At 49.8% G+C, this 19,923-nt stretch overlaps 1 protein-coding gene across 1 annotated transcript in view; it reads left to right on the plus strand.

Moving 5' to 3' along the window:
- LOC311247304 (receptor for retinol uptake stra6-like) overlaps positions 1-19,923 on the plus strand; it is a gene marked incomplete at both ends in the record, with an annotated part of 59,701 nt that overhangs the window by 32,446 nt on the left and 7,332 nt on the right. The window contains 5 exons of the mRNA XM_084337663.1: positions 2,317-2,392; positions 3,790-3,923; positions 7,336-7,453; positions 8,030-8,131; positions 9,029-9,192. Coding sequence (XP_084193789.1) covers positions 2,317-2,392; positions 3,790-3,923; positions 7,336-7,453; positions 8,030-8,131; positions 9,029-9,192 — 594 coding nt within the window. The remainder of the gene's footprint in view (positions 1-2,316; positions 2,393-3,789; positions 3,924-7,335; positions 7,454-8,029; positions 8,132-9,028; positions 9,193-19,923) is intronic.

Genomic DNA, 19,923 nt, shown 5'->3' on the forward strand with positions numbered 1-19,923 from the left:
TCGGAAGGACAACCCCTCTCTGGGGGTGGATGCCTTCTCGATGTATCCGTATGCATTCCCCCCATACACCTGATAGCTCAGCTGTTGGGACGGGTACGTCAGCAGCGCGGGACTTTGATCGTGGTCACGCCGGGCCGGGGCTCAGCTCTTGGTGGCCCCGCCGTGGCCTGTTCCGTGGTCACCGCGGGCCCTCTCTCAGGCACGCGGAACTCTGTTCTGCCTCCTGTTCTGGGGCAGCCTCTAGGCTTGGCTGCTGAAAGAGTGAATCTGGTGGGAGGGGATGCGTCTTGACTCTTCTGTGGTTAACGCCATCCGGAACGCGCGCGCTCCATCCACTACCGCGGCTTACGCTGGGAAGTGGCGTATGGTCGAGAGTGGGGGGCAGAACATTGTTCAGCCACCCTCTCGTGAAACGTTTCCTGCTTGGCCTCGCCGTCTCAAGCCTGTGGAACGTTCTCTGTCTCCGAGTTGGGACCTCCAACTGGTCCTGGGCCGGTTGTCGGAGGCCCCGTTTGAGCCTCTTGAGCAGGCGCCATTGGATCGGCTGTCCTTTAAGACCGCGTTCCTTTTGGCAATCACCTCCGCTAGGCTCGTGGGTGAGCTGTGTGCTCTCTCGGTGCGGCCTGAGTGCCTGTTTATTCGGGCCGATAGCGGTGCGACTCTGAGGCCTAATCCAGTTTTCGTGCCAAAGAATATCCGGAGCTCTTTTTCCTCTAGGGATATTGTGGTTCAGGCGTTTCATCCGCCTCCTCACGCTAGTGGGTTGGAGGCGAGCCTTCGCCTGTCGTGTCCTGTCCGTGCACTGAAGGTTTACCTTAGTCGGATGCAGGATCTCAGGGCTTCCAATCAACTGTTGTTACGGTGGCCCTCGCACGGGCAAGGCGCTATCCAAGCAGCACCTGTCACAATGGTTGTGCGAGGGCATTGCCCTTTGCTACACGTTGGCTGGACAGGTCCCCCCCGGGGGCGTCAAGGCGCACTCCACTCGTGGTGTGGCGGCCTCTGCTGCCCTGTTAGGGGGGGCCTCGGTGGAGGACATCTGTGCTGCGGCCTCCTGGTCCTCCCCGGGTCCTTTCGTTAGGTTTTACCTCATGGACATGACTGGGGGTTCTGTCTCCCAGGCGGTCCTGAGGTCCAGGACCTCTCCTGCATTCCGCCATCAGGTGGGCTAGCAGGGGTGTGTGGGTGTGGACCACGGGGTGCTGTGTCACACGTGGTCCCGCCTGTGCATTCAGGGGTGCCTGTTTCCCCCTTTTCGCACTTTGGTGGAGTTGACTGCCTCCCCCCGTTCGTTAGGACGGGCGGGTGGACAGGACTCCCCTCCTCCCTGACTGGGGCTTACGGGCCCTCAGGGGGTGCATTTGTCGGGCCGCGCGTCTGCTCTGCCCTTTATCTCAGTAGCAGAGCGAGACGCGAGGCCAGTTGAAATGTAACATATGGTTATTCTATAACCCTAGTTACATGATACTGGCTGAGCGTCTCGCTCTTAGCGCCCTGAGGTCCCTTGGAGGTTTTCCGCTTATGGAAATCGAACTGGGAAGGGTGAGGCATGACCACTTCCGGCGTCATATAGGGACGCATGGGGGTGGCGCGGTCACGTGCAAGTGGGTGCATTTGTTTTTGTTTCGCATGCACGCTAGGTGCGAGGAGATAAGAGGTTATCTCAGTAGTAGAGCGAGACGCTCAGCCAGTATCATGTAACTAGGGTTATAGAATAACCATACGTTTTCCATCATGCTTGGTTACTGTCTTTAACAGTGTGCTACCTCTGTGTTACTGTCTTTAACTGTGTGCTACCTCTGTGTTACTGTCTTTAACAGTGTGCTACCTCTGTGTTACTGTCTTTAACAGTGTGCTACCTCTGTGTTACTGTCTTTAACAGTGTGCTACCTCTGTGTTACTGTCTTTAACAGTGTGCTACCTCTGTGTTGCTGTCTTTAATAGTGTGCTACCTCTGTGTTACTGTCTTTAACAGTGTGCTACCTCTGTGTTACTGTCTTTAACAGTGTGCTACCTCTGTGTTATTGTCTTTAACAGTGTGCTACCTCTGTGTTACTGTCTTTAACAGTGTGCTACCTCTGTGTTACTGTCTTTAACAGTGTGCTACCTCTGTGTTGCTGTCTTTAACAGTGTGCTACCTCTGTGTTACTGTCTTTAACAGTGTGCTACCTCTGTGTTGCTGTCTTTAACAGTGTGCTACCTCTGTGTTGCTGTCTTTAACAGTGTGCTACCTCTGTGTTACTGTCTTTAACAGTGTGCTACCTCTGTGTTACTGTCTTTAACAGTGTGCTACCTCTGTGTTATTGTCTTTAACAGTGTGCTACCTCTGTGCGCTGACCCTGTGTCTTATGGTCAGCCTTGTGATGCTCATGAGGTCCATGGTTCTTCATAGGTCAGTGATGTCATTCCACACACAGAACTCTTATCTCCTTGTTAGGCTCCATGCCACCATTGTAGGGGTGCAACGGAATCAATACATTTTTTTTTAAATTAATTTGCTATTCTTTATGAAATAAGGATTGGACACATCATATGATTTAACCATTGTGTGATTCACATTCATCATCATGTTTATAGATTCAATAAATAAACACACATTTAATCATTTAGATTCAAATGGGAATGTCACCTACTTTAAGAATTCACATGTTATTGGGGCGGCTACGTGGCGCAGTGGGCAAGGCGCTCGCAACGAATGCTGGAGACTAGGCTCAAACAGGATGCCTCCTGTTCGAGCCCCGCTCTCCACATTGCTTTCAGTTTAGCTGGTCGTCTACAGTAATACACATTGGCCGTATTACGGGGAGGGAAACTGAAGGGTGGGGATCGGGCGCTGTGGACAGCGACTCCTACAGGTCGGTTGGTGCGCCTGCGCAGTAGAATCAAGAAGGGACGGGGGCGGGGCCCCTCCAAAGCCCAGACCCCTGACGCTGAAAGATCGAGCCGCGCAGGTGAAAAGATGCGACGGCTGTTACCTCGAGTATTGGAGGGGACTCGTGCTATGTATGACTTAGCCCACATTGCAGCCGGCTTGTGGGAGGCAAGAAACAGCGTTCGAAGACAGGGGAGGGTTGAATTGGACGATATGAAAATTGGGATGGGAGAAAAAATAGAAAATGGGAGAAAAAGTGGATAAAAAAATAAATAAATCACATGTTATTCATGTACACTATATATCACGTATGCCATATGTCATTGTCCTTCCACTGTAAAACACTTTGTATCCTTGTACTAGAAATTTGCTATAAATGCACTCATTCATTCATTAATTCATTAATTAATTCATATTCTTAACCCTTTCACTACCACACTACCAAAGGGTTAATCCTTTCACTGTGACAATACAGAAGGTTAACCCTTTCACTGCCACACAACAAATGGTTAACCCTTTCACAACCACACTACAGAAGGTTAACCCTCTCACTGCCACACGACAAAGGGTTAACCCGTTCACAACCACACTACAGAAGGTTAACCCTTTCACTACCACACTACAGAGGGTTAACCGTCTGTAGTGTGGTAGTGAAAGGTTAACCTTCTGTAGTGTGGTAGTGAACGGGTTCATATGGGTGGCATTCTCCTTTAATTTCGATGATCAATTGTATGAGTCTAAGTTCTTTACATCCCTGCATCACTGCATTCTTTCATGATACCCCTTGATTTCCCCTTGACCCCTCCCGCATTTCACTGTATGCTTGCTTGTATGCGGTGACAAATAAATAAAAAGTCTTGACTTGATTGACATGTATTTCACATGCAACACTGTTGTGACTGGTTCGTCCTTTTCAGATCAAACTTAAAAGGATTGTATAAGGGAGACATTTACAACATCTATAACTGCCAGAAGACGATCCGTCCGTCTAAACCTGGGATCGTCTGCTGGATGGGTTTAACAGGCTACCAGGCCGCAGTCATCTGCCTCGGTAACGTTGATGCCAGATCATTACACACAAAATGGCTGCATGGACATGGTTTGGATCAGGTTTCATCCATTTAAATGGACCACCTTGGGACCCAATCACATTACAACATATCTTATCCAGTGGGGACCCACCCAATTGTGGCGGCACACTTTGGCCGAGGCCCACCGTGAATTCTGATTGGCAAAGAAATACATATTTTTTGTTATTTTTCATTTTAAACCCAGGCCTGTCTGCGATCGACCACTGGGCCTTCATTTATGAGAATTGATGTGGCCGCCCAGGTTTGGTTTTCGTGTGTCTCGAGTGTAAATAATGGTTTGAAATGTGCTGCCTGATGTTTTCCTGCAGTGTGTGACAAGCACACATTCTCTAATACTGTCCTCTGTCTCTCCTGTTCTCTAATACTGTTCTCTGTCTCTCCTGTTCTGTCTCTCTGGTTCTCTGTCTCTCCGGTTTTCTGTCTCTCATGTTCTCTGTCTCTCCTGTTCTCTGTCTCTCCTGTTCTCTGTCTCTCCTGTTCTCTGTCTCTCCTGTTCTCTAATACTGTTCTCTTTCTCTCCTGTTCTCTAATACTGTTCTCTGTCTCTCCTGTTCTCTGTCTCCCCTGTTCTCTAATACTGTTCTCTGTCTCTCCTGTTCTCTAATACTGTTCTCTGTCTCTCCTGTTCTCTAATACTGTTCTCTGTCTCTCCTGTTCTCTGATACTGTTCTCTGTCTCTCCTGTTCTCTAATACTGTTCTCTGTCTCTCCTGTTCTCTAATACTGTTCTCTTTCTCTCCTGTTCTCTAATACTGTTCTCTGTCTCTCCTGTTCTCTGTCTCCCCTGTTCTCTAATACTGTTCTCTGTCTCTCCTGTTCTCTAATACTGTTCTCTGTCTCTCCTGTTCTATAATACTGTTCTCTGTCTCTCCTGTTCTCTGATACTGTTCTCTGTCTCTCCTGTTCTCTGTCTCTCCTGTTCTCTAATACTGTTCTCTGTCTCTCCTGTTCTCTGTCTCTCCTGTTCTCTAATACGGTTCTCTGTCTCTCCTGTTCTCTGTCTCTCCTGTTCTCTAATACGGTTCTCTTTCTCTCCTGTTCTCTGTCTCTCTGGTTCTCTGTCTCTCTGGTTCTCTGTCTCTCCTGTTCTCTAATACGGTTCTCTTTCTCTCCTGTTCTCTGTCTCTCTGGTTCTCTGTCTCTCCTGTTCTCTGTCTCTCCTGTTCTCTAATACGGTTCTCTTTCTCTCCTGTTCTCTGTCTCTCTGGTTCTCTGTCTCTCTGGTTCTCTGTCTCTCCGGTTTTCTGTCTCTCCTGTTCTCTGTCTCTCCTGTTCTCTGTCTCTCCTGTTCTCTAATACTGTTCTCTGTCTCTCCTGTTCTCTAATACTGTTCTCTGTCTCTCCTGTTCTCTAATACTGTTCTCTGTCTCTCCTGTTCTCTGTCTCTCCTGTTCTCTGTCTCTCCTGTTCTCTGATACTGTTCTCTGTCTCTCCTGTTCTCTGTCTCTCCTGTTCTCTAATACTGTTCTCTGTCTCTCCTGTTCTCTGATACTGTTCTCTGTCTCTCCTGTTCTCTGTCTCTCCTGTTCTCTGTCTCTCCTGTTCTCTGATACTGTTCTCTGTCTCTCCTGTTCTCTGTCTCTCCTGTTCTCTAATACTGTTCTCTGTCTCTCCTGTTCTCTAATACTGTTCTCTGTCTCTACTGTTCTCTAATACTGTTCTCTAATACTGTTCTCTGTCTCTCCTGTTCTGTCTCTCCTGTTCTCTGATACTGTTCTCTAATACTGTTCTCGGTTTCTCCTGTTCTCTGATACTGTTCTCTGTCTCTCCTGTTCTCTGTCTCTCCTGTTCTCTAATACTGTTCTCTGTCTCTCCTGTTCTGTCTCTCCTGTTCTCTAATACCGTTCTCTGTCTCTCCTGTTCTCTGTCTCTCCTGTTCTCTGATACTGTTCTCTGATACTGTTCTCTGATACTGTTCTCTGTCTCTCCTGTTCTCTGTCTCTCCTGTTCTCTGTCTCTCCTGTTCTCTGTCTCTCCTGTTCTCTGTCTCTCCTGTTCTCTGTCTCTCCTGTTCTCTGTCTCTCCTGTTCTCTAATACTGTTCTCTGTCTCTCCTGTTCTCTGTCTCTCCTGTTTTCTAATACTGTCCTCTGTCTCTCCTGTTCTCTAATACTGTTCTCTGTCTCTCCTGTTCTCTAATACTGTCCTCTGTCTCTCCTGTTCTCTAATACTGTTCTCTAATACTGTTCTCTAATTCTGTTCTCTGTCTCTCCTGTTGTCTGTCTCTCCTCTTCTCTAATACTGTTCTCTGTCTCTCAGCAAATTCTGCTCTTCCTCTCTGAGTCTATTCATTTCTAGTTGTTTCCCTGACTACTTACTAACCATATTGTTATTAGGGCTGACCTCGACTAAGGATTTGTATAGTCGACTTTGATTGGCCGAAATTGGCTGATAGTCGACTGATAGTCGACTACCCCCCCAATGTCTGAAGGAGTCGACAGAAGGCTTCTTGTCCTCTGCGAAAGCATGCAATTGGTCCACTGATGGATACATCTTGATATTTGATAAGAGGTTGGCAGTCGACTACGGCTTCTTTCGATCGATTAGTCGACTATTCAACTAATCGGGGTCAGCCCTAATCGTTATCGTTTCCGTATCTATGCCCATGGTGTATGGATAATATCACAAATTCAATATACTAGATTTGATAGATACTGAAATGTGTTCAACTTAGGAATGTATTCAAGAAACCTCAGACTCTCATACTTACAGTATGTTGACATCTGAATGGGTCATATAATCCCTTCTAGTTTTATAGCTTGCAATCTAGTTGATTCTAGAAGACATTGAGTATTAATATAAATTTGAGGTACATTTACATACATTTGGGAAGAGTTTGATCTGTAGATGGAAAACCTTCTTAACGCCATGTTAATCAGTTCTGTTTTACAACAAACAATGCCAATGTAAATGCACCTTTTACAGCCACAAAATAAAGCACATACAATTCAAAACTCACATGTACCTGTTGTTTAGTGTCAGTACTTGTATCAAGAGCTCAGTCAGTCAACTGGAGAATAAAGATATATCTACTCCCCATTTGTTTACATTAAGATCACTGATTTTACCTTTCAAATCAAATTTCATTAAGATCATTTGGAAGTTTAATTCCAGGCCACATTTACTCAGTGTCTCTAAATATGTCGTATGAAGAATGATAATAAATAATTATAGGTGCAGATCCAGAGAAGGCTAAGTCTAGGACTATTTTAAGAGCCTATTGGACAACCTCCTGGCAATTTAAATCTACAATAAGACTCTCCATGTCTGTGCAACTAACACACATATTTAGTATGAACTGCATTTACTAGAAGTCATGATTTTGTTTTATATTTTATATTAAAAAAACATATCATTCTCTGTCTTCTCTGCAGGAATGATAATCCAGACAGTTGTGTTTTTCATCTGCTTCGTGTGGTTGGTGTTTTTGATCATCATCCCTATTTTCCACGGGCGAAACCTCATCCTCTTTCAAATCGCTGCAAAGACCTGGTGAGTCAGTGGCTCTGGACACGACTATGTGGTTGATCAGCCGATCAGAAAGAGATATAATAATAATAATAATAAATAAATTTTTTATAGCGCCTTTCAAGAAACCCAAGGTTGCTTCACAGTCAAGAGGGCTAGGGAAAAGGGGCAATAGGGGAAAAGGGGTGGGGGGTGAGGGGCAGGTAGAGGGATAATGAAACCTAAATCTAATCTAAACTAACTAGTGGGGAAAGCCTTGGTGAAAAGGTGCGTTTTGAGAGCTGTTTTTGAAGGTGTCCAGGGTTGGGGTGTTGCGGATTTCAGGGGGGGGGGAGAGAGTTCCAGAGAGTAGGGGTCGCCACACTGAAGGCTCTGTCATCGAAAGTCCGCAACCTTGTGCGAGGGATGGAGAGGGATGCAGAACTTGACTGGGAGCCAGTGGAGCTGGATGATGAGGGTGGGGGTGATGTGCTGCCAGGGATTGGTGTGAGTGAGAGCCCTGGCAGCTGAGTTCTAGACATACTGGAGCCTGTCCAGGGCTTTGCTGGTCTATTATATCAGTCTATCAGCCTATCTTTCTAACCGTGTGTGATCTTTCAGGCCCCTCTGGATAACCTTGGTATCAGCTACAGCTCTTCAACACGTGGCTGCCAAGTTTGCGTTCATCAAAAAGGACGGAGGCACGAGCGATTTGAACAACAGGTATTCACTTTGGTAAATCGTTGATTCAGATTCAAATTATTTTATTGTCACAGCTTTTCTAAATGTACATACGTTCAGAAAAACATGAGGTGCTTGTTTTTCCCGGCTCCTCAACCGCAGTAGATTTGTAAACATAGTACACAACGTATATTCTATCTATACAAACTATAACTATAAACTACAGTATAACTATAGATATAAACTATAACTATAAACAAAATAAACTATAAATAAACTATAATCTATAAACTATAAACTAAACCTATAAAATAAACTATAAACTAAACATAGTACACAACATATACTCTATCTATACAAACTATAACTATAAGCTATAACTATAAATGTAAACGATAACGATAAACTAAATAAACTATAAACTATAAACTATAAACTATAAACTAAAACTATAAACTAAACTATAAACTAACCATACACAGTAATACACAACATATATTATATCTATACAAACTATACTATACTAACTGTATAAATAAACTATAAACTATAACAATAAACGAAATAAGCTATAAATAAACTCTAAACTATAACTATGAACTAAAACTAAACTATAGACTAAACATAATACACACATGTATATAAAGATATATATTCTATCTATACAAACTATAGACCTGTACTGGAAGAATGATTACATCTTTTGTAGCCTTTTTTCTCGGGGGGGGGGGGGGGGGGGGGGGCTACCCCCGTTGATAAGACCTATCTCAAACACCTCGGGAAGCGACAGTTGTAATTGGACGATCAAGAAAAAAAAGAGGGTGGGGTTTGAGATAGGTCAATTCCACATGACCTTTTTTCTCTGAAACTGCTAAGACGGCATTATCGTTTTTTTTTTTTTACTGAAATGTTTCTTTCTCGTTCTAATTTACATTACAGAGGTAGCCTCTTCCTCTTGACATACCTCCTCTTCCTCATCAACGTGGTGGTGGGACTGATGGCGGCGATATGGAGAGTGGTGATCACGGCTCTGTACAACATCGTCCACCTCGGCCGCGTCGACATCAGTCTCCTCCACCGCTCTGCGGAATCCTATGACCCAGGTATGATTGATTGATTGATTGAATACTTTATTTTGACACAAATCGTATGACAAAAAAACATTTTAAAAGACAAGACAATAACAGTGTCAATAACGCTGGTCAAAAATGGATAAAACACAATAAAGCCAAGGCTTGTTTCCATTGTGGTCCATACATGGAACATAAAAAGGCACAGAAACACAAATGGACATGTACACTGACAGGACACATTCTATTTTTTTTTTTTATAAAAACACCTAACCTGACAACTCATACAGTTAACTAATGTTAAAAGAAAATCCGCAAACCCTTAAAAGCAACTCATGATAAAAGAAATAAAAGCCAAGTTATGATAAAAGAGATAAAAAAAACATTTTAAGACCAATTTGAGTTAAATCCGAGAGGGGAGTTCAGGAGTTTTATAAATGTTGGCAGGGCATTTGGGAGCCGCTCCGTCACTACAGTAGAGAGGGAGGAGATAGACCCAGGTATGATGGGAGCCGCTCCGTCACGACAGTAGAGAGGGAGGAGATAGACCCAGGTATGATGGGAGCCGCTCCGTCACGACAGTAGAGAGGGAGAAGATAGACCCAGGTATGATGGGAGCCGCTCCGTCACGACAGTAGAGAGGGAGAAGATAGACCCAGGTATGATGGGAGCCGCTCCGTCACGACAGTAGAGAGGGAGGAGATAGACCCAGGTATGATGGGAGCCGCTCCGTCACGACAGTAGAGAGGGAGAAGATAGACCCAGGTATGATGGGAGCCGCTCCGTCACGACAGTAGAGAGGGAGGAGATAGACCCAGGTATGATGGGAGAGCCGCTCCGTCACTACAGTAGAGAGGGAGGAGATAGACCCAGGTATGATGGGAGCCGCTCCGTCACGACAGTAGAGAGGGAGAAGATAGACCCAGGTGTGATGGGAGCCGCTCCGTCACGACAGTAGAGAGGGAGGAGATAGACCCAGGTATGATGGGAGCCGCTCCGTCACGACAGTAGAGAGGGAGGAGATAGACCCAGGTATGATGGGAGCCGCTCCGTCACGACAGTAGAGAGGGAGAAGAGAGACCCAGGTATGATGGGAGGAGCCGCTCCGTCACGACAGTAGAGAGGGAGGAGATAGACCCAGGTATGATGGGAGCCGCTCCGTCACGACAGTAGAGAGGGAGGAGATAGACCCAGGTATGATGGGAGCCGCTCCGTCACTACAGTAGAGAGGGAGGAGATAGACCCAGGTGTGATGGGAGCCGCTCCGTCACGACAGTAGAGAGGGAGGAGATAGACCCAGGTGTGATGGGAGCCGCTCCGTCACGACAGTAGAGAGGGAGGAGATAGACCCAGGTATGATGGGAGCCGCTCCGTCACTACAGTAGAGAGGGAGGAGATAGACCCAGGTGTGATGGGAGCCGCTCCGTCACGACAGTAGAGAGGGAGAAGATAGACCCAGGTATGATGGGAGCCGCTCCGTCACGACAGCAGAGAGGGAGGAGATAGACCCAGGTGTGATGGGAGCCGCTCCGTCACGACAGTAGAGAGAGGGAGGAGATAGACCCAGGTATGATGGGAGCCGCTCCGTCACGACAGTAGAGAGGGAGGAGATAGACCCAGGTATGATGGGAGCCGCTCCGTCACGACAGCAGAGAGGGAGGAGATAGACCCAGGTGTGATGGGAGCCGCTCCGTCACTACAGTAGAGAGGGAGGAGATAGACCCAGGTGTGATGGGAGCCGCTCCGTCACTACAGTAGAGAGGGAGAAGATAGACCCAGGTATGATGGGAGCCTCTCCGTCACTACAGTAGAGAGGGAGAAGATAGACCCAGGTATGATGGGAGCCGCTCCGTCACGACAGTAGAGAGGGAGGAGATAGACCCAGGTATGATGGGAGCCGCTCCGTCACGACAGTAGAGAGGGAGGAGATAGACCCAGGTATGATGGGAGCCGCTCCGTCACGACAGTAGAGAGGGAGGAGATAGACCCAGGTATGATGGGAGCCGCTCCGTCACTACAGTAGAGAGGGAGAAGATAGACCCAGGTATGATGGGAGCCGCTCCGTCACGACAGTAGAGAGGGAGGAGATAGACCCAGGTATGATGGGAGCCGCTCCGTCACGACAGCAGAGAGGGAGGAGATAGACCCAGGTGTGATGGGAGCCGCTCCGTCACTACAGTAGAGAGGGAGGAGATAGACCCAGGTGTGATGGGAGCCGCTCCGTCACGACAGTAGAGAGGGAGGAGATAGACCCAGGTATGATGGGAGCCGCTCCGTCACGACAGTAGAGAGGGAGGAGATAGACCCAGGTATGATGGGAGCCGCTCCGTCACGACAGTAGAGAGGGAGGAGATAGACCCAGGTATGATGGGAGCCGCTCCGTCACTACAGTAGAGAGGGAGAAGATAGACCCAGGTATGATGGGAGCCGCTCCGTCACGACAGTAGAGAGGGAGAAGATAGACCCAGGTATGATGGGAGCCGCTCCGTCACGACAGTAGAGAGGGAGGAGATAGACCCAGGTATGATGGGAGCCGCTCCGTCACGACAGTAGAGAGGGAGGAGATAGACCCAGGTATGATGGGAGCCGCTCCGTCACGACAGTAGAGAGGGAGCAGATAGACCCAGGTATGATGGGAGCCGCTCCGTCACGGCAGTAGAGAGGGAGGAGATAGACCCAGGTATGATGGGAGCCGCTCCGTCCGTCACTACAGTAGAGAGGGAGGAGATAGACCCAGGTATGATGGGAGCCGCTCCGTCACGACAGTAGAGAGGGAGAAGATAGACCCAGGTATGATGGGAGCCGCTCCGTCACGACAGTAGAGAGGGAGGAGATAGACCCAGGTATGATGGGAGCCGCTCCGTCACGACAGTAGAGAGGGAGAAGATAGACCCAGGTATGATGGGAGCCGCTCCGTCACGACAGTAGAGAGGGAGGAGATAGACCCAGGTATGATGGGAGCCGCTCCGTCACTACAGTAGAGAGGGAGGAGATAGACCCAGGTATGATGGGAGCCGCTCCGTCACGACAGTAGAGAGGGAGAAGATAGACCCAGGTATGATGGGAGCCGCTCCGTCACTACAGTAGAGAGGGAGAAGATAGACCCAGGTGTGATGGGAGCCGCTCCGTCACTACAGTAGAGAGGGAGGAGATAGACCCAGGTATGATGGGAGCCGCTCCGTCACTACAGTAGAGAGGGAGGAGATAGACCCAGGTATGATGGGAGCCGCTCCGTCACTACAGTAGAGAGGGAGAAGATAGACCCAGGTATGATGGGAGCCGCTCCGTCACGACAGTAGAGAGGGAGGAGATAGACCCAGGTATGATGGGAGCCGCTCCGTCACGACAGTAGAGAGGGAGGAGATAGACCCAGGTATGATGGGAGCCGCTCCGTCACGACAGTAGAGAGGGAGGAGATAGACCCAGGTATGATGGGAGGAGCCGCTCCGTCACGACAGTAGAGAGGGAGAAGATAGACCCAGGTATGATGGGAGCCGCTCCGTCACGACAGTAGAGAGGGAGAAGATAGACCCAGGTATGATGGGAGCCGCTCCGTCACTACAGTAGAGAGGGAGGAGATAGACCCAGGTGTGATGGGAGCCGCTCCGTCACTACAGTAGAGAGGGAGGAGATAGACCCAGGTATGATGGGAGCCGCTCCGTCACGACAGTAGAGAGAGGGAGGAGATAGACCCAGGTATGATGGGAGCCGCTCCGTCACTACAGTAGAGAGGGAGGAGATAGACCCAGGTATGATGGGAGCCGCTCCGTCACGACAGTAGAGAGGGAGGAGATAGACCCAGGTATGATGGGAGCCGCTCCGTCACGACAGTAGAGAGGGAGGAGATAGACCCAGGTATGATGGGAGCCGCTCCGTCACGACAGTAGAGAGGGAGAAGATAGACCCAGGTGTGATGGGAGCCGCTCCGTCACGACAGTAGAGAGGGAGAAGATAGACCCAGGTATGATGGGAGCCGCTCCGTCACGACAGCAGAGAGGGAGAAGATAGACCCAGGTATGATGGGAGCCGCTCCGTCACGACAGTAGAGAGGGAGGAGATAGACCCAGGTATGATGGGAGCCGCTCCGTCACGACAGTAGAGAGGGAGGAGATAGACCCAGGTATGATGGGAGCCGCTCCGTCACTGCAGTAGAGAGGGAGAAGATAGACCCAGGTATGATGGGAGCCGCTCCGTCACGACAGTAGAGAGGGAGAAGATAGACCCAGGTATGATGGGAGCCGCTCCTCCGTCACTACAGTAGAGAGGGAGAAGATAGACCCAGGTATGATGGGAGCCGCTCCGTCACGACAGTAGAGAGGGAGAAGATAGACCCAGGTATGATGGGAGCCGCTCCGTCACGACAGTAGAGAGGGAGAAGATAGACCCAGGTATGATGGGAGCCGCTCCGTCACTACAGTAGAGAGGGAGAAGATAGACCCAGGTATGATGGGAGCCGCTCCGTCACGACAGTAGAGAGGGAGAAGATAGACCCAGGTATGATGGGAGCCGCTCCGTCACTACAGTAGAGAGGGAGAAGATAGACCCAGGTATGATGGGAGCCGCTCCGTCACGACAGTAGAGAGGGAGGAGATAGACCCAGGTATGATGGGAGCCGCTCCGTCACGACAGTAGAGAGGGAGGAGATAGACCCAGGTATGATGGGAGCCGCTCCGTCACTACAGTAGAGAGGGAGGAGATAGACCCAGGTATGATGGGAGCCGCTCCGTCACGACAGTAGAGAGGGAGAAGATAGACCCAGGTATGATGGGAGCCGCTCCGTCACGACAGTAGAGAGGGAGGAGATAGACCCAGGTATGATGGGAGCCGCTCCGTCACGACAGTAGAGAGGGAGGAGATAGACCCAGGTATGATGGGAGCCGCTCCGTCACGACAGTAGAGAGGGAGGAGATAGACCCAGGTATGATGGGAGCCGCTCCGTCACGACAGTAGAGAGGGAGGAGATAGACCCAGGTATGATGGGAGCCGCTCCGTCACGACAGTAGAGAGGGAGGAGATAGACCCAGGTATGATGGGAGCCGCTCCGTCACGACAGTAGAGAGGGAGAAGATAGACCCAGGTGTGATGGGAGCCGCTCCGTCACGACAGTAGAGAGGGAGAAGATAGACCCAGGTGTGATGGGAGCCGCTCCGTCACGACAGTAGAGAGGGAGGAGATAGACCCAGGTGTGATGGGAGCCGCTCCGTCACGACAGCAGAGAGGGAGGAGATAGACCCAGGTATGATGGGAGCCGCTCCGTCACGACAGTAGAGAGAGGGAGAAGATAGAACCAGGTATGATGGGAGCCGCTCCGTCACGACAGTAGAGAGGGAGGAGATAGACCCAGGTATGATGGGAGCCGCTCCGTCACTACAGTAGAGAGGGAGGAGATAGAACCAGGTATGATGGGAGCCGCTCCGTCACGACAGTAGAGAGGGAGGAGATAGACCCAGGTATGATGGGAGCCGCTCCGTCACTACAGTAGAGAGGGAGGAGATAGACCCAGGTATGATGGGAGCCGCTCCGTCACGACAGTAGAGAGGGAGGAGATAGACCCAGGTGTGATGGGAGCCGCTCCGTCACGACAGTAGAGAGGGAGAAGATAGACCCAGGTATGATGGGAGGAGCCGCTCCGTCACTACAGTAGAGAGGGAGAAGATAGACCCAGGTATGATGGGAGCCGCTCCGTCACGACAGTAGAGAGGGAGGAGATAGACCCAGGTATGATGGGAGCCGCTCCGTCACTACAGTAGAGAGGGAGAAGATAGACCCAGGTATGATGGGAGCCGCTCCGTCACTACAGTAGAGAGGGAGGAGATAGACCCAGGTATGATGGGAGCCGCTCCGTCACGACAGTAGAGAGGGAGGAGATAGACCCAGGTATGATGGGAGCCGCTCCGTCACGACAGTAGAGAGGGAGAAGATAGACCCAGGTATGATGGGAGCCGCTCCTCCGTCACGACAGTAGAGAGGGAGAAGATAGACCCAGGTATGATGGGAGCCGCTCCGTCACGACAGTAGAGAGGGAGAAGATAGACCCAGGTATGATGGGAGCCGCTCCGTCACGACAGTAGAGAGGGAGAAGATAGACCCAGGTATGATGGGAGCCGCTCCGTCACGACAGTAGAGAGGGAGAAGATAGACCCAGGTATGATGGGAGCCGCTCCGTCACGACAGTAGAGAGGGAGGAGATAGACCCAGGTATGATGGGAGCCGCTCCGTCACTACAGTAGAGAGGGAGGAGATAGACCCAGGTATGATGGGAGCCGCTCCGTCACTACAGTAGAGAGGGAGAGGATAGACCCAGGTATGATGGGAGCCGCTCCGTCACTACAGTAGAGAGGGAGAAGATAGACCCAGGTATGATGGGAGCCGCTCCGTCACTACAGTAGAGAGGGAGAAGATAGACCCAGGTATGATGGGAGCCGCTCCGTCACGACAGTAGAGAGGGAGAAGATAGACAGATAGAAAACTGTATTGCCATTTCAACACATGGTTGATTGGGATTTGTCTTGGTGCCAAACATACAGTACATACAGTATAAAAACATACAATATAAAAACATACAATATAAAAACACCAGACTGGTACCATAACGTTATGACTGCTGACACACCAGACTGGTACCATAACGTTATGACTGCTGACATAAAAAAAAAACTAACGCAAAAAAAACTAACGAACTAAAACGAAAACGCAAAAAAAACGAACGAACTAAAAAAAAGGCAAAAAAAACGAACGAACTAAAACGAAAAGGCAAAAAAAAAAGGCAAAAAAATGAACAAACTAAAACGAAAACGCAAAAAAAATAACGCAAAAAAAGTAACGCAAAAAAACGAACGAACGAAAAACGCAAAAAACGAACGAACTAAAACGAAAATACAAAAAAGAAACGTAAAAAAAATAAACAAATCCTATGACCCAGGTATGATGGGAGCCGCTCCGTCACGACACAGTAGAGAGGGAGAAGATAGACCCAGGTATGATGGGAGCCGCTCCGTCACTACAGTAGAGAGGGAGGAGATAGACCCAGGTGTGATGGGAGCCGCTCCGTCACTACAGTAGAGAGGGAGGAGATAGACCCAGGTATGATGGGAGCCGCTCCTCTGTCACTACAGTAGAGAGGGAGAAGATAGACCCAGGTATGATGGGAGCCGCTCCTCCGTCACTACAGTAGAGAGGGAGAAGATAGACCCAGGTATGATGGGAGCCGCTCCGTCACGACAGTAGAGAGGGAGAAGATAGACCCAGGTATGATGGGAGCCGCTCCGTCACGACAGTAGAGAGGGAGAAGATAGACCCAGGTATGATGGGAGCCGCTCCGTCACGACAGTAGAGAGGGAGAAGATAGACCCAGGTATGATGGGAGCCCCGCTCCGTCACGACAGTAGAGAGGGAGGAGATAGACCCAGGTATGATGGGAGCCGCTCTGTCACTACAGTAGAGAGGGAGAAGATAGACCCAGGTATGATGGGAGCCGCTCCGTCACGACAGTAGAGAGGGAGAAGATAGACCCAGGTATGATGGGAGCCGCTCCGTCACGACAGTAGAGAGGGAGGAGATAGACCCAGGTATGATGGGAGCCGCTCCATCACTACAGTAGAGAGGGAGGAGATAGACCCAGGTATGATGGGAGCCGCTCCATCACTACAGTAGAGAGGGAGGAGATAGACCCAGGTATGATGGGAGCCGCTCCATCACTACAGTAGAGAGGGAGGAGATAGACCCAGGTATGATGGGAGCCGCTCCATCACTACAGTAGAGAGGGAGGAGATAGACCCAGGTATGATGGGAGCCGCTCCGTCACGACAGTAGAGAGAGGGAGGAGATAGACCCAGGTATGATGGGAGCCGCTCCGTCACGACAGTAGAGAGGGAGAAGATAGACCCAGGTATGATGGGAGCCGCTCCGTCACGACAGTAGAGAGGGAGGAGATAGACCCAGGTATGATGGGAGCCGCTCCGTCACTACAGTAGAGAGGGAGAAGATAGACCCAGGTATGATGGGAGCCGCTCCGTCACGACAGTAGAGAGGGAGAAGATAGACCCAGGTATGATGGGAGCCGCTCCTCCGTCACTACAGTAGAGAGGGAGAAGATAGACCCAGGTATGATGGGAGCCGCTCCGTCACGACAGTAGAGAGGGAGAAGATAGACCCAGGTATGATGGGAGCCGCTCCGTCACGACAGTAGAGAGGGAGAAGATAGACCCAGGTATGATGGGAGCCGCTCCGTCACGACAGTAGAGAGGGAGAAGATAGACCCAGGTATGATGGGAGCCGCTCCGTCACTACAGTAGAGAGGGAGGAGATAGACCCAGGTATGATGGGAGCCGCTCCGTCACGACAGTAGAGAGGGAGGAGATAGACCCAGGTATGATGGGAGCCGCTCCGTCACTACAGTAGAGAGGGAGAAGATAGACCCAGGTATGATGGGAGCCGCTCCGTCACGACAGTAGAGAGGGAGAAGATAGACCCAGGTATGATGGGAGCCGCTCCTCCGTCACTACAGTAGAGAGGGAGAAGATAGACCCAGGTATGATGGGAGCCGCTCCGTCACGACAGTAGAGAGGGAGAAGATAGACCCAGGTATGATGGGAGCCGCTCCGTCACGACAGTAGAGAGGGAGAAGATAGACCCAGGTATGATGGGAGCCGCTCCGTCACGACAGTAGAGAGGGAGAAGATAGACCCAGGTATGATGGGAGCCGCTCCGTCACGACAGTAGAGAGGGAGAAGATAGACCCAGGTATGATGGGAGCCCCGCTCCGTCACGACAGTAGAGAGGGAGGAGATAGACCCAGGTATGATGGGAGCCGCTCTGTCACTACAGTAGAGAGGGAGAAGATAGACCCAGGTATGATGGGAGCCGCTCCGTCACGACAGTAGAGAGGGAGAAGATAGACCCAGGTATGATGGGAGCCGCTCCGTCACGACAGTAGAGAGGGAGGAGATAGACCCAGGTATGATGGGAGCCGCTCCGTCACGACAGTAGAGAGGGAGAAGATAGACCCAGGTATGATGGGAGGAGCCGCTCCGTCACGACAGTAGAGAGGGAGGAGATAGACCCAGGTATGATGGGAGCCGCTCCGTCACGACAGTAGAGAGGGAGGAGATAGACCCAGGTATGATGGGAGCCGCTCCGTCACTACAGTAGAGAGGGAGGAGATAGACCCAGGTATGATGGGAGCCGCTCCGTCACTACAGTAGAGAGGGAGAAGATAGACAGATAGACAAACTGTATTGCCATTTCAACACATGGTTGATTGGGATGCCTATTGCTTAATAACAGCGGAGCAGTGCTGCCGTTGCTTCCGCGTTTTCCCTGATTGGCTGCGACACGCCCCGCGGCAGGCGCGGCAACCGCAGAGCGGAGCGGCAGAGCTTGCGGCATTATGTAACCGCCCTAATCCGCCATGATTTTCATTCGGCGCTCAGCTCACCTGGCAGCGCAGCGGTCCTGCGGTCCGTTGTTGAGCGTTCGAATCCCATAATTTTTTTTTTTTTTAACGTGATTTTTTTTTTTTTACGTGTATTCTTTCGCCGGTTAAGGTTAGGCATGGTTAAGGTTAAGGTTAAGGTTAGGCATTGTTTCGGAGTTGGTTAAGGTTAGAACGGTTAAGTTTAGGCGCTGTTAAGGAGCTGGTTAAGGTTAGCGTTTGTCTTAGAGAATGGCAAGAGACAGCCTATTTCCGCACTGCCGCTCTCTCGCGCTGCCGCGGTCACATGGTCAAATTGTCACATTCTTGCACTGCTCCGCTGTTAAAAAGCAACACGCGATTGGGATTTGTCTTGGTGCCAAACATACAGTACATACAGTATAAAAACATACAATATAAAAACATACAAGAATACATGCAATGCAATCCCTACAATAGAAGTATTTCACAAACAATAATACAAAAAAAATGCTACAGTGCCTAAAAGAGCTCAGTGTTTCAATTTAAAGTGCATATTGCCTTAAAGTGCCTGTCGGCTGGTGCTAGCCCTTATGGTACAAAGTGCCTGTGCATTAGGACTTGAGTTCAGGTGACGGACAACCTCGGGATATGTGCTATTTTTTAAACGAGATGTCCTGCACCTGAGACTTTGGAGTCTTCTACCAGAGGGAAGGGGGTTAAAAAGGTAGTAAGCAGGGTGAGAGGGGTCACCGATGAGTTCATTGCCAGTTAAAAAGAAAAAAGCCTTTTTTCGCCCGCATATCCCTTCTAGACACACACACACACACGCACGCACGCACACGCACACACGCACACACACACACGCACGCACACACACACACGCACACACACACACACACACACGCACGCACACACACACGCACGCACGCACACACACACACACACACACACACACACACACACACACACACTACATGCATTTCATGAGAGAGATTAGAGTGCAGGTTCACTGCAATGCAGCAACCCCGGGGCAGTTTGGGGGTTCAGTGCCTTGCTCAAGAGCACTTGGGCAGAAGAGATGGTGGGCATCGTAGATTAAATACCAGCCACCCTCCAGTTACAAGCTCACGGCTGGAATACACCCTCCTGATGGTACATCTGTGACCCCCGTTTTCCATCAGGGGGGTCGATGTGGACACACACAGTTGAGGACTACAAATACCTCATAGTACACATCGACAACAAACTGAACGGGTCAAAACACGCAGAGGCACTGTACAAGAAGGGCCAGAGCCATCACTCTACTTCCTCAGAAGGCTGAGAAGCTGGTCAGGAAGGCCAGTAACGTGGAGCTGGACTCTCTAGCAGTG

Source organism: Notolepis coatsorum (genome assembly GCF_963971535.1).
Source record: "Notolepis coatsorum genome assembly, chromosome: 20".
Taxonomy (NCBI): Eukaryota; Metazoa; Chordata; class Actinopteri; order Aulopiformes; family Paralepididae; genus Notolepis; species Notolepis coatsorum.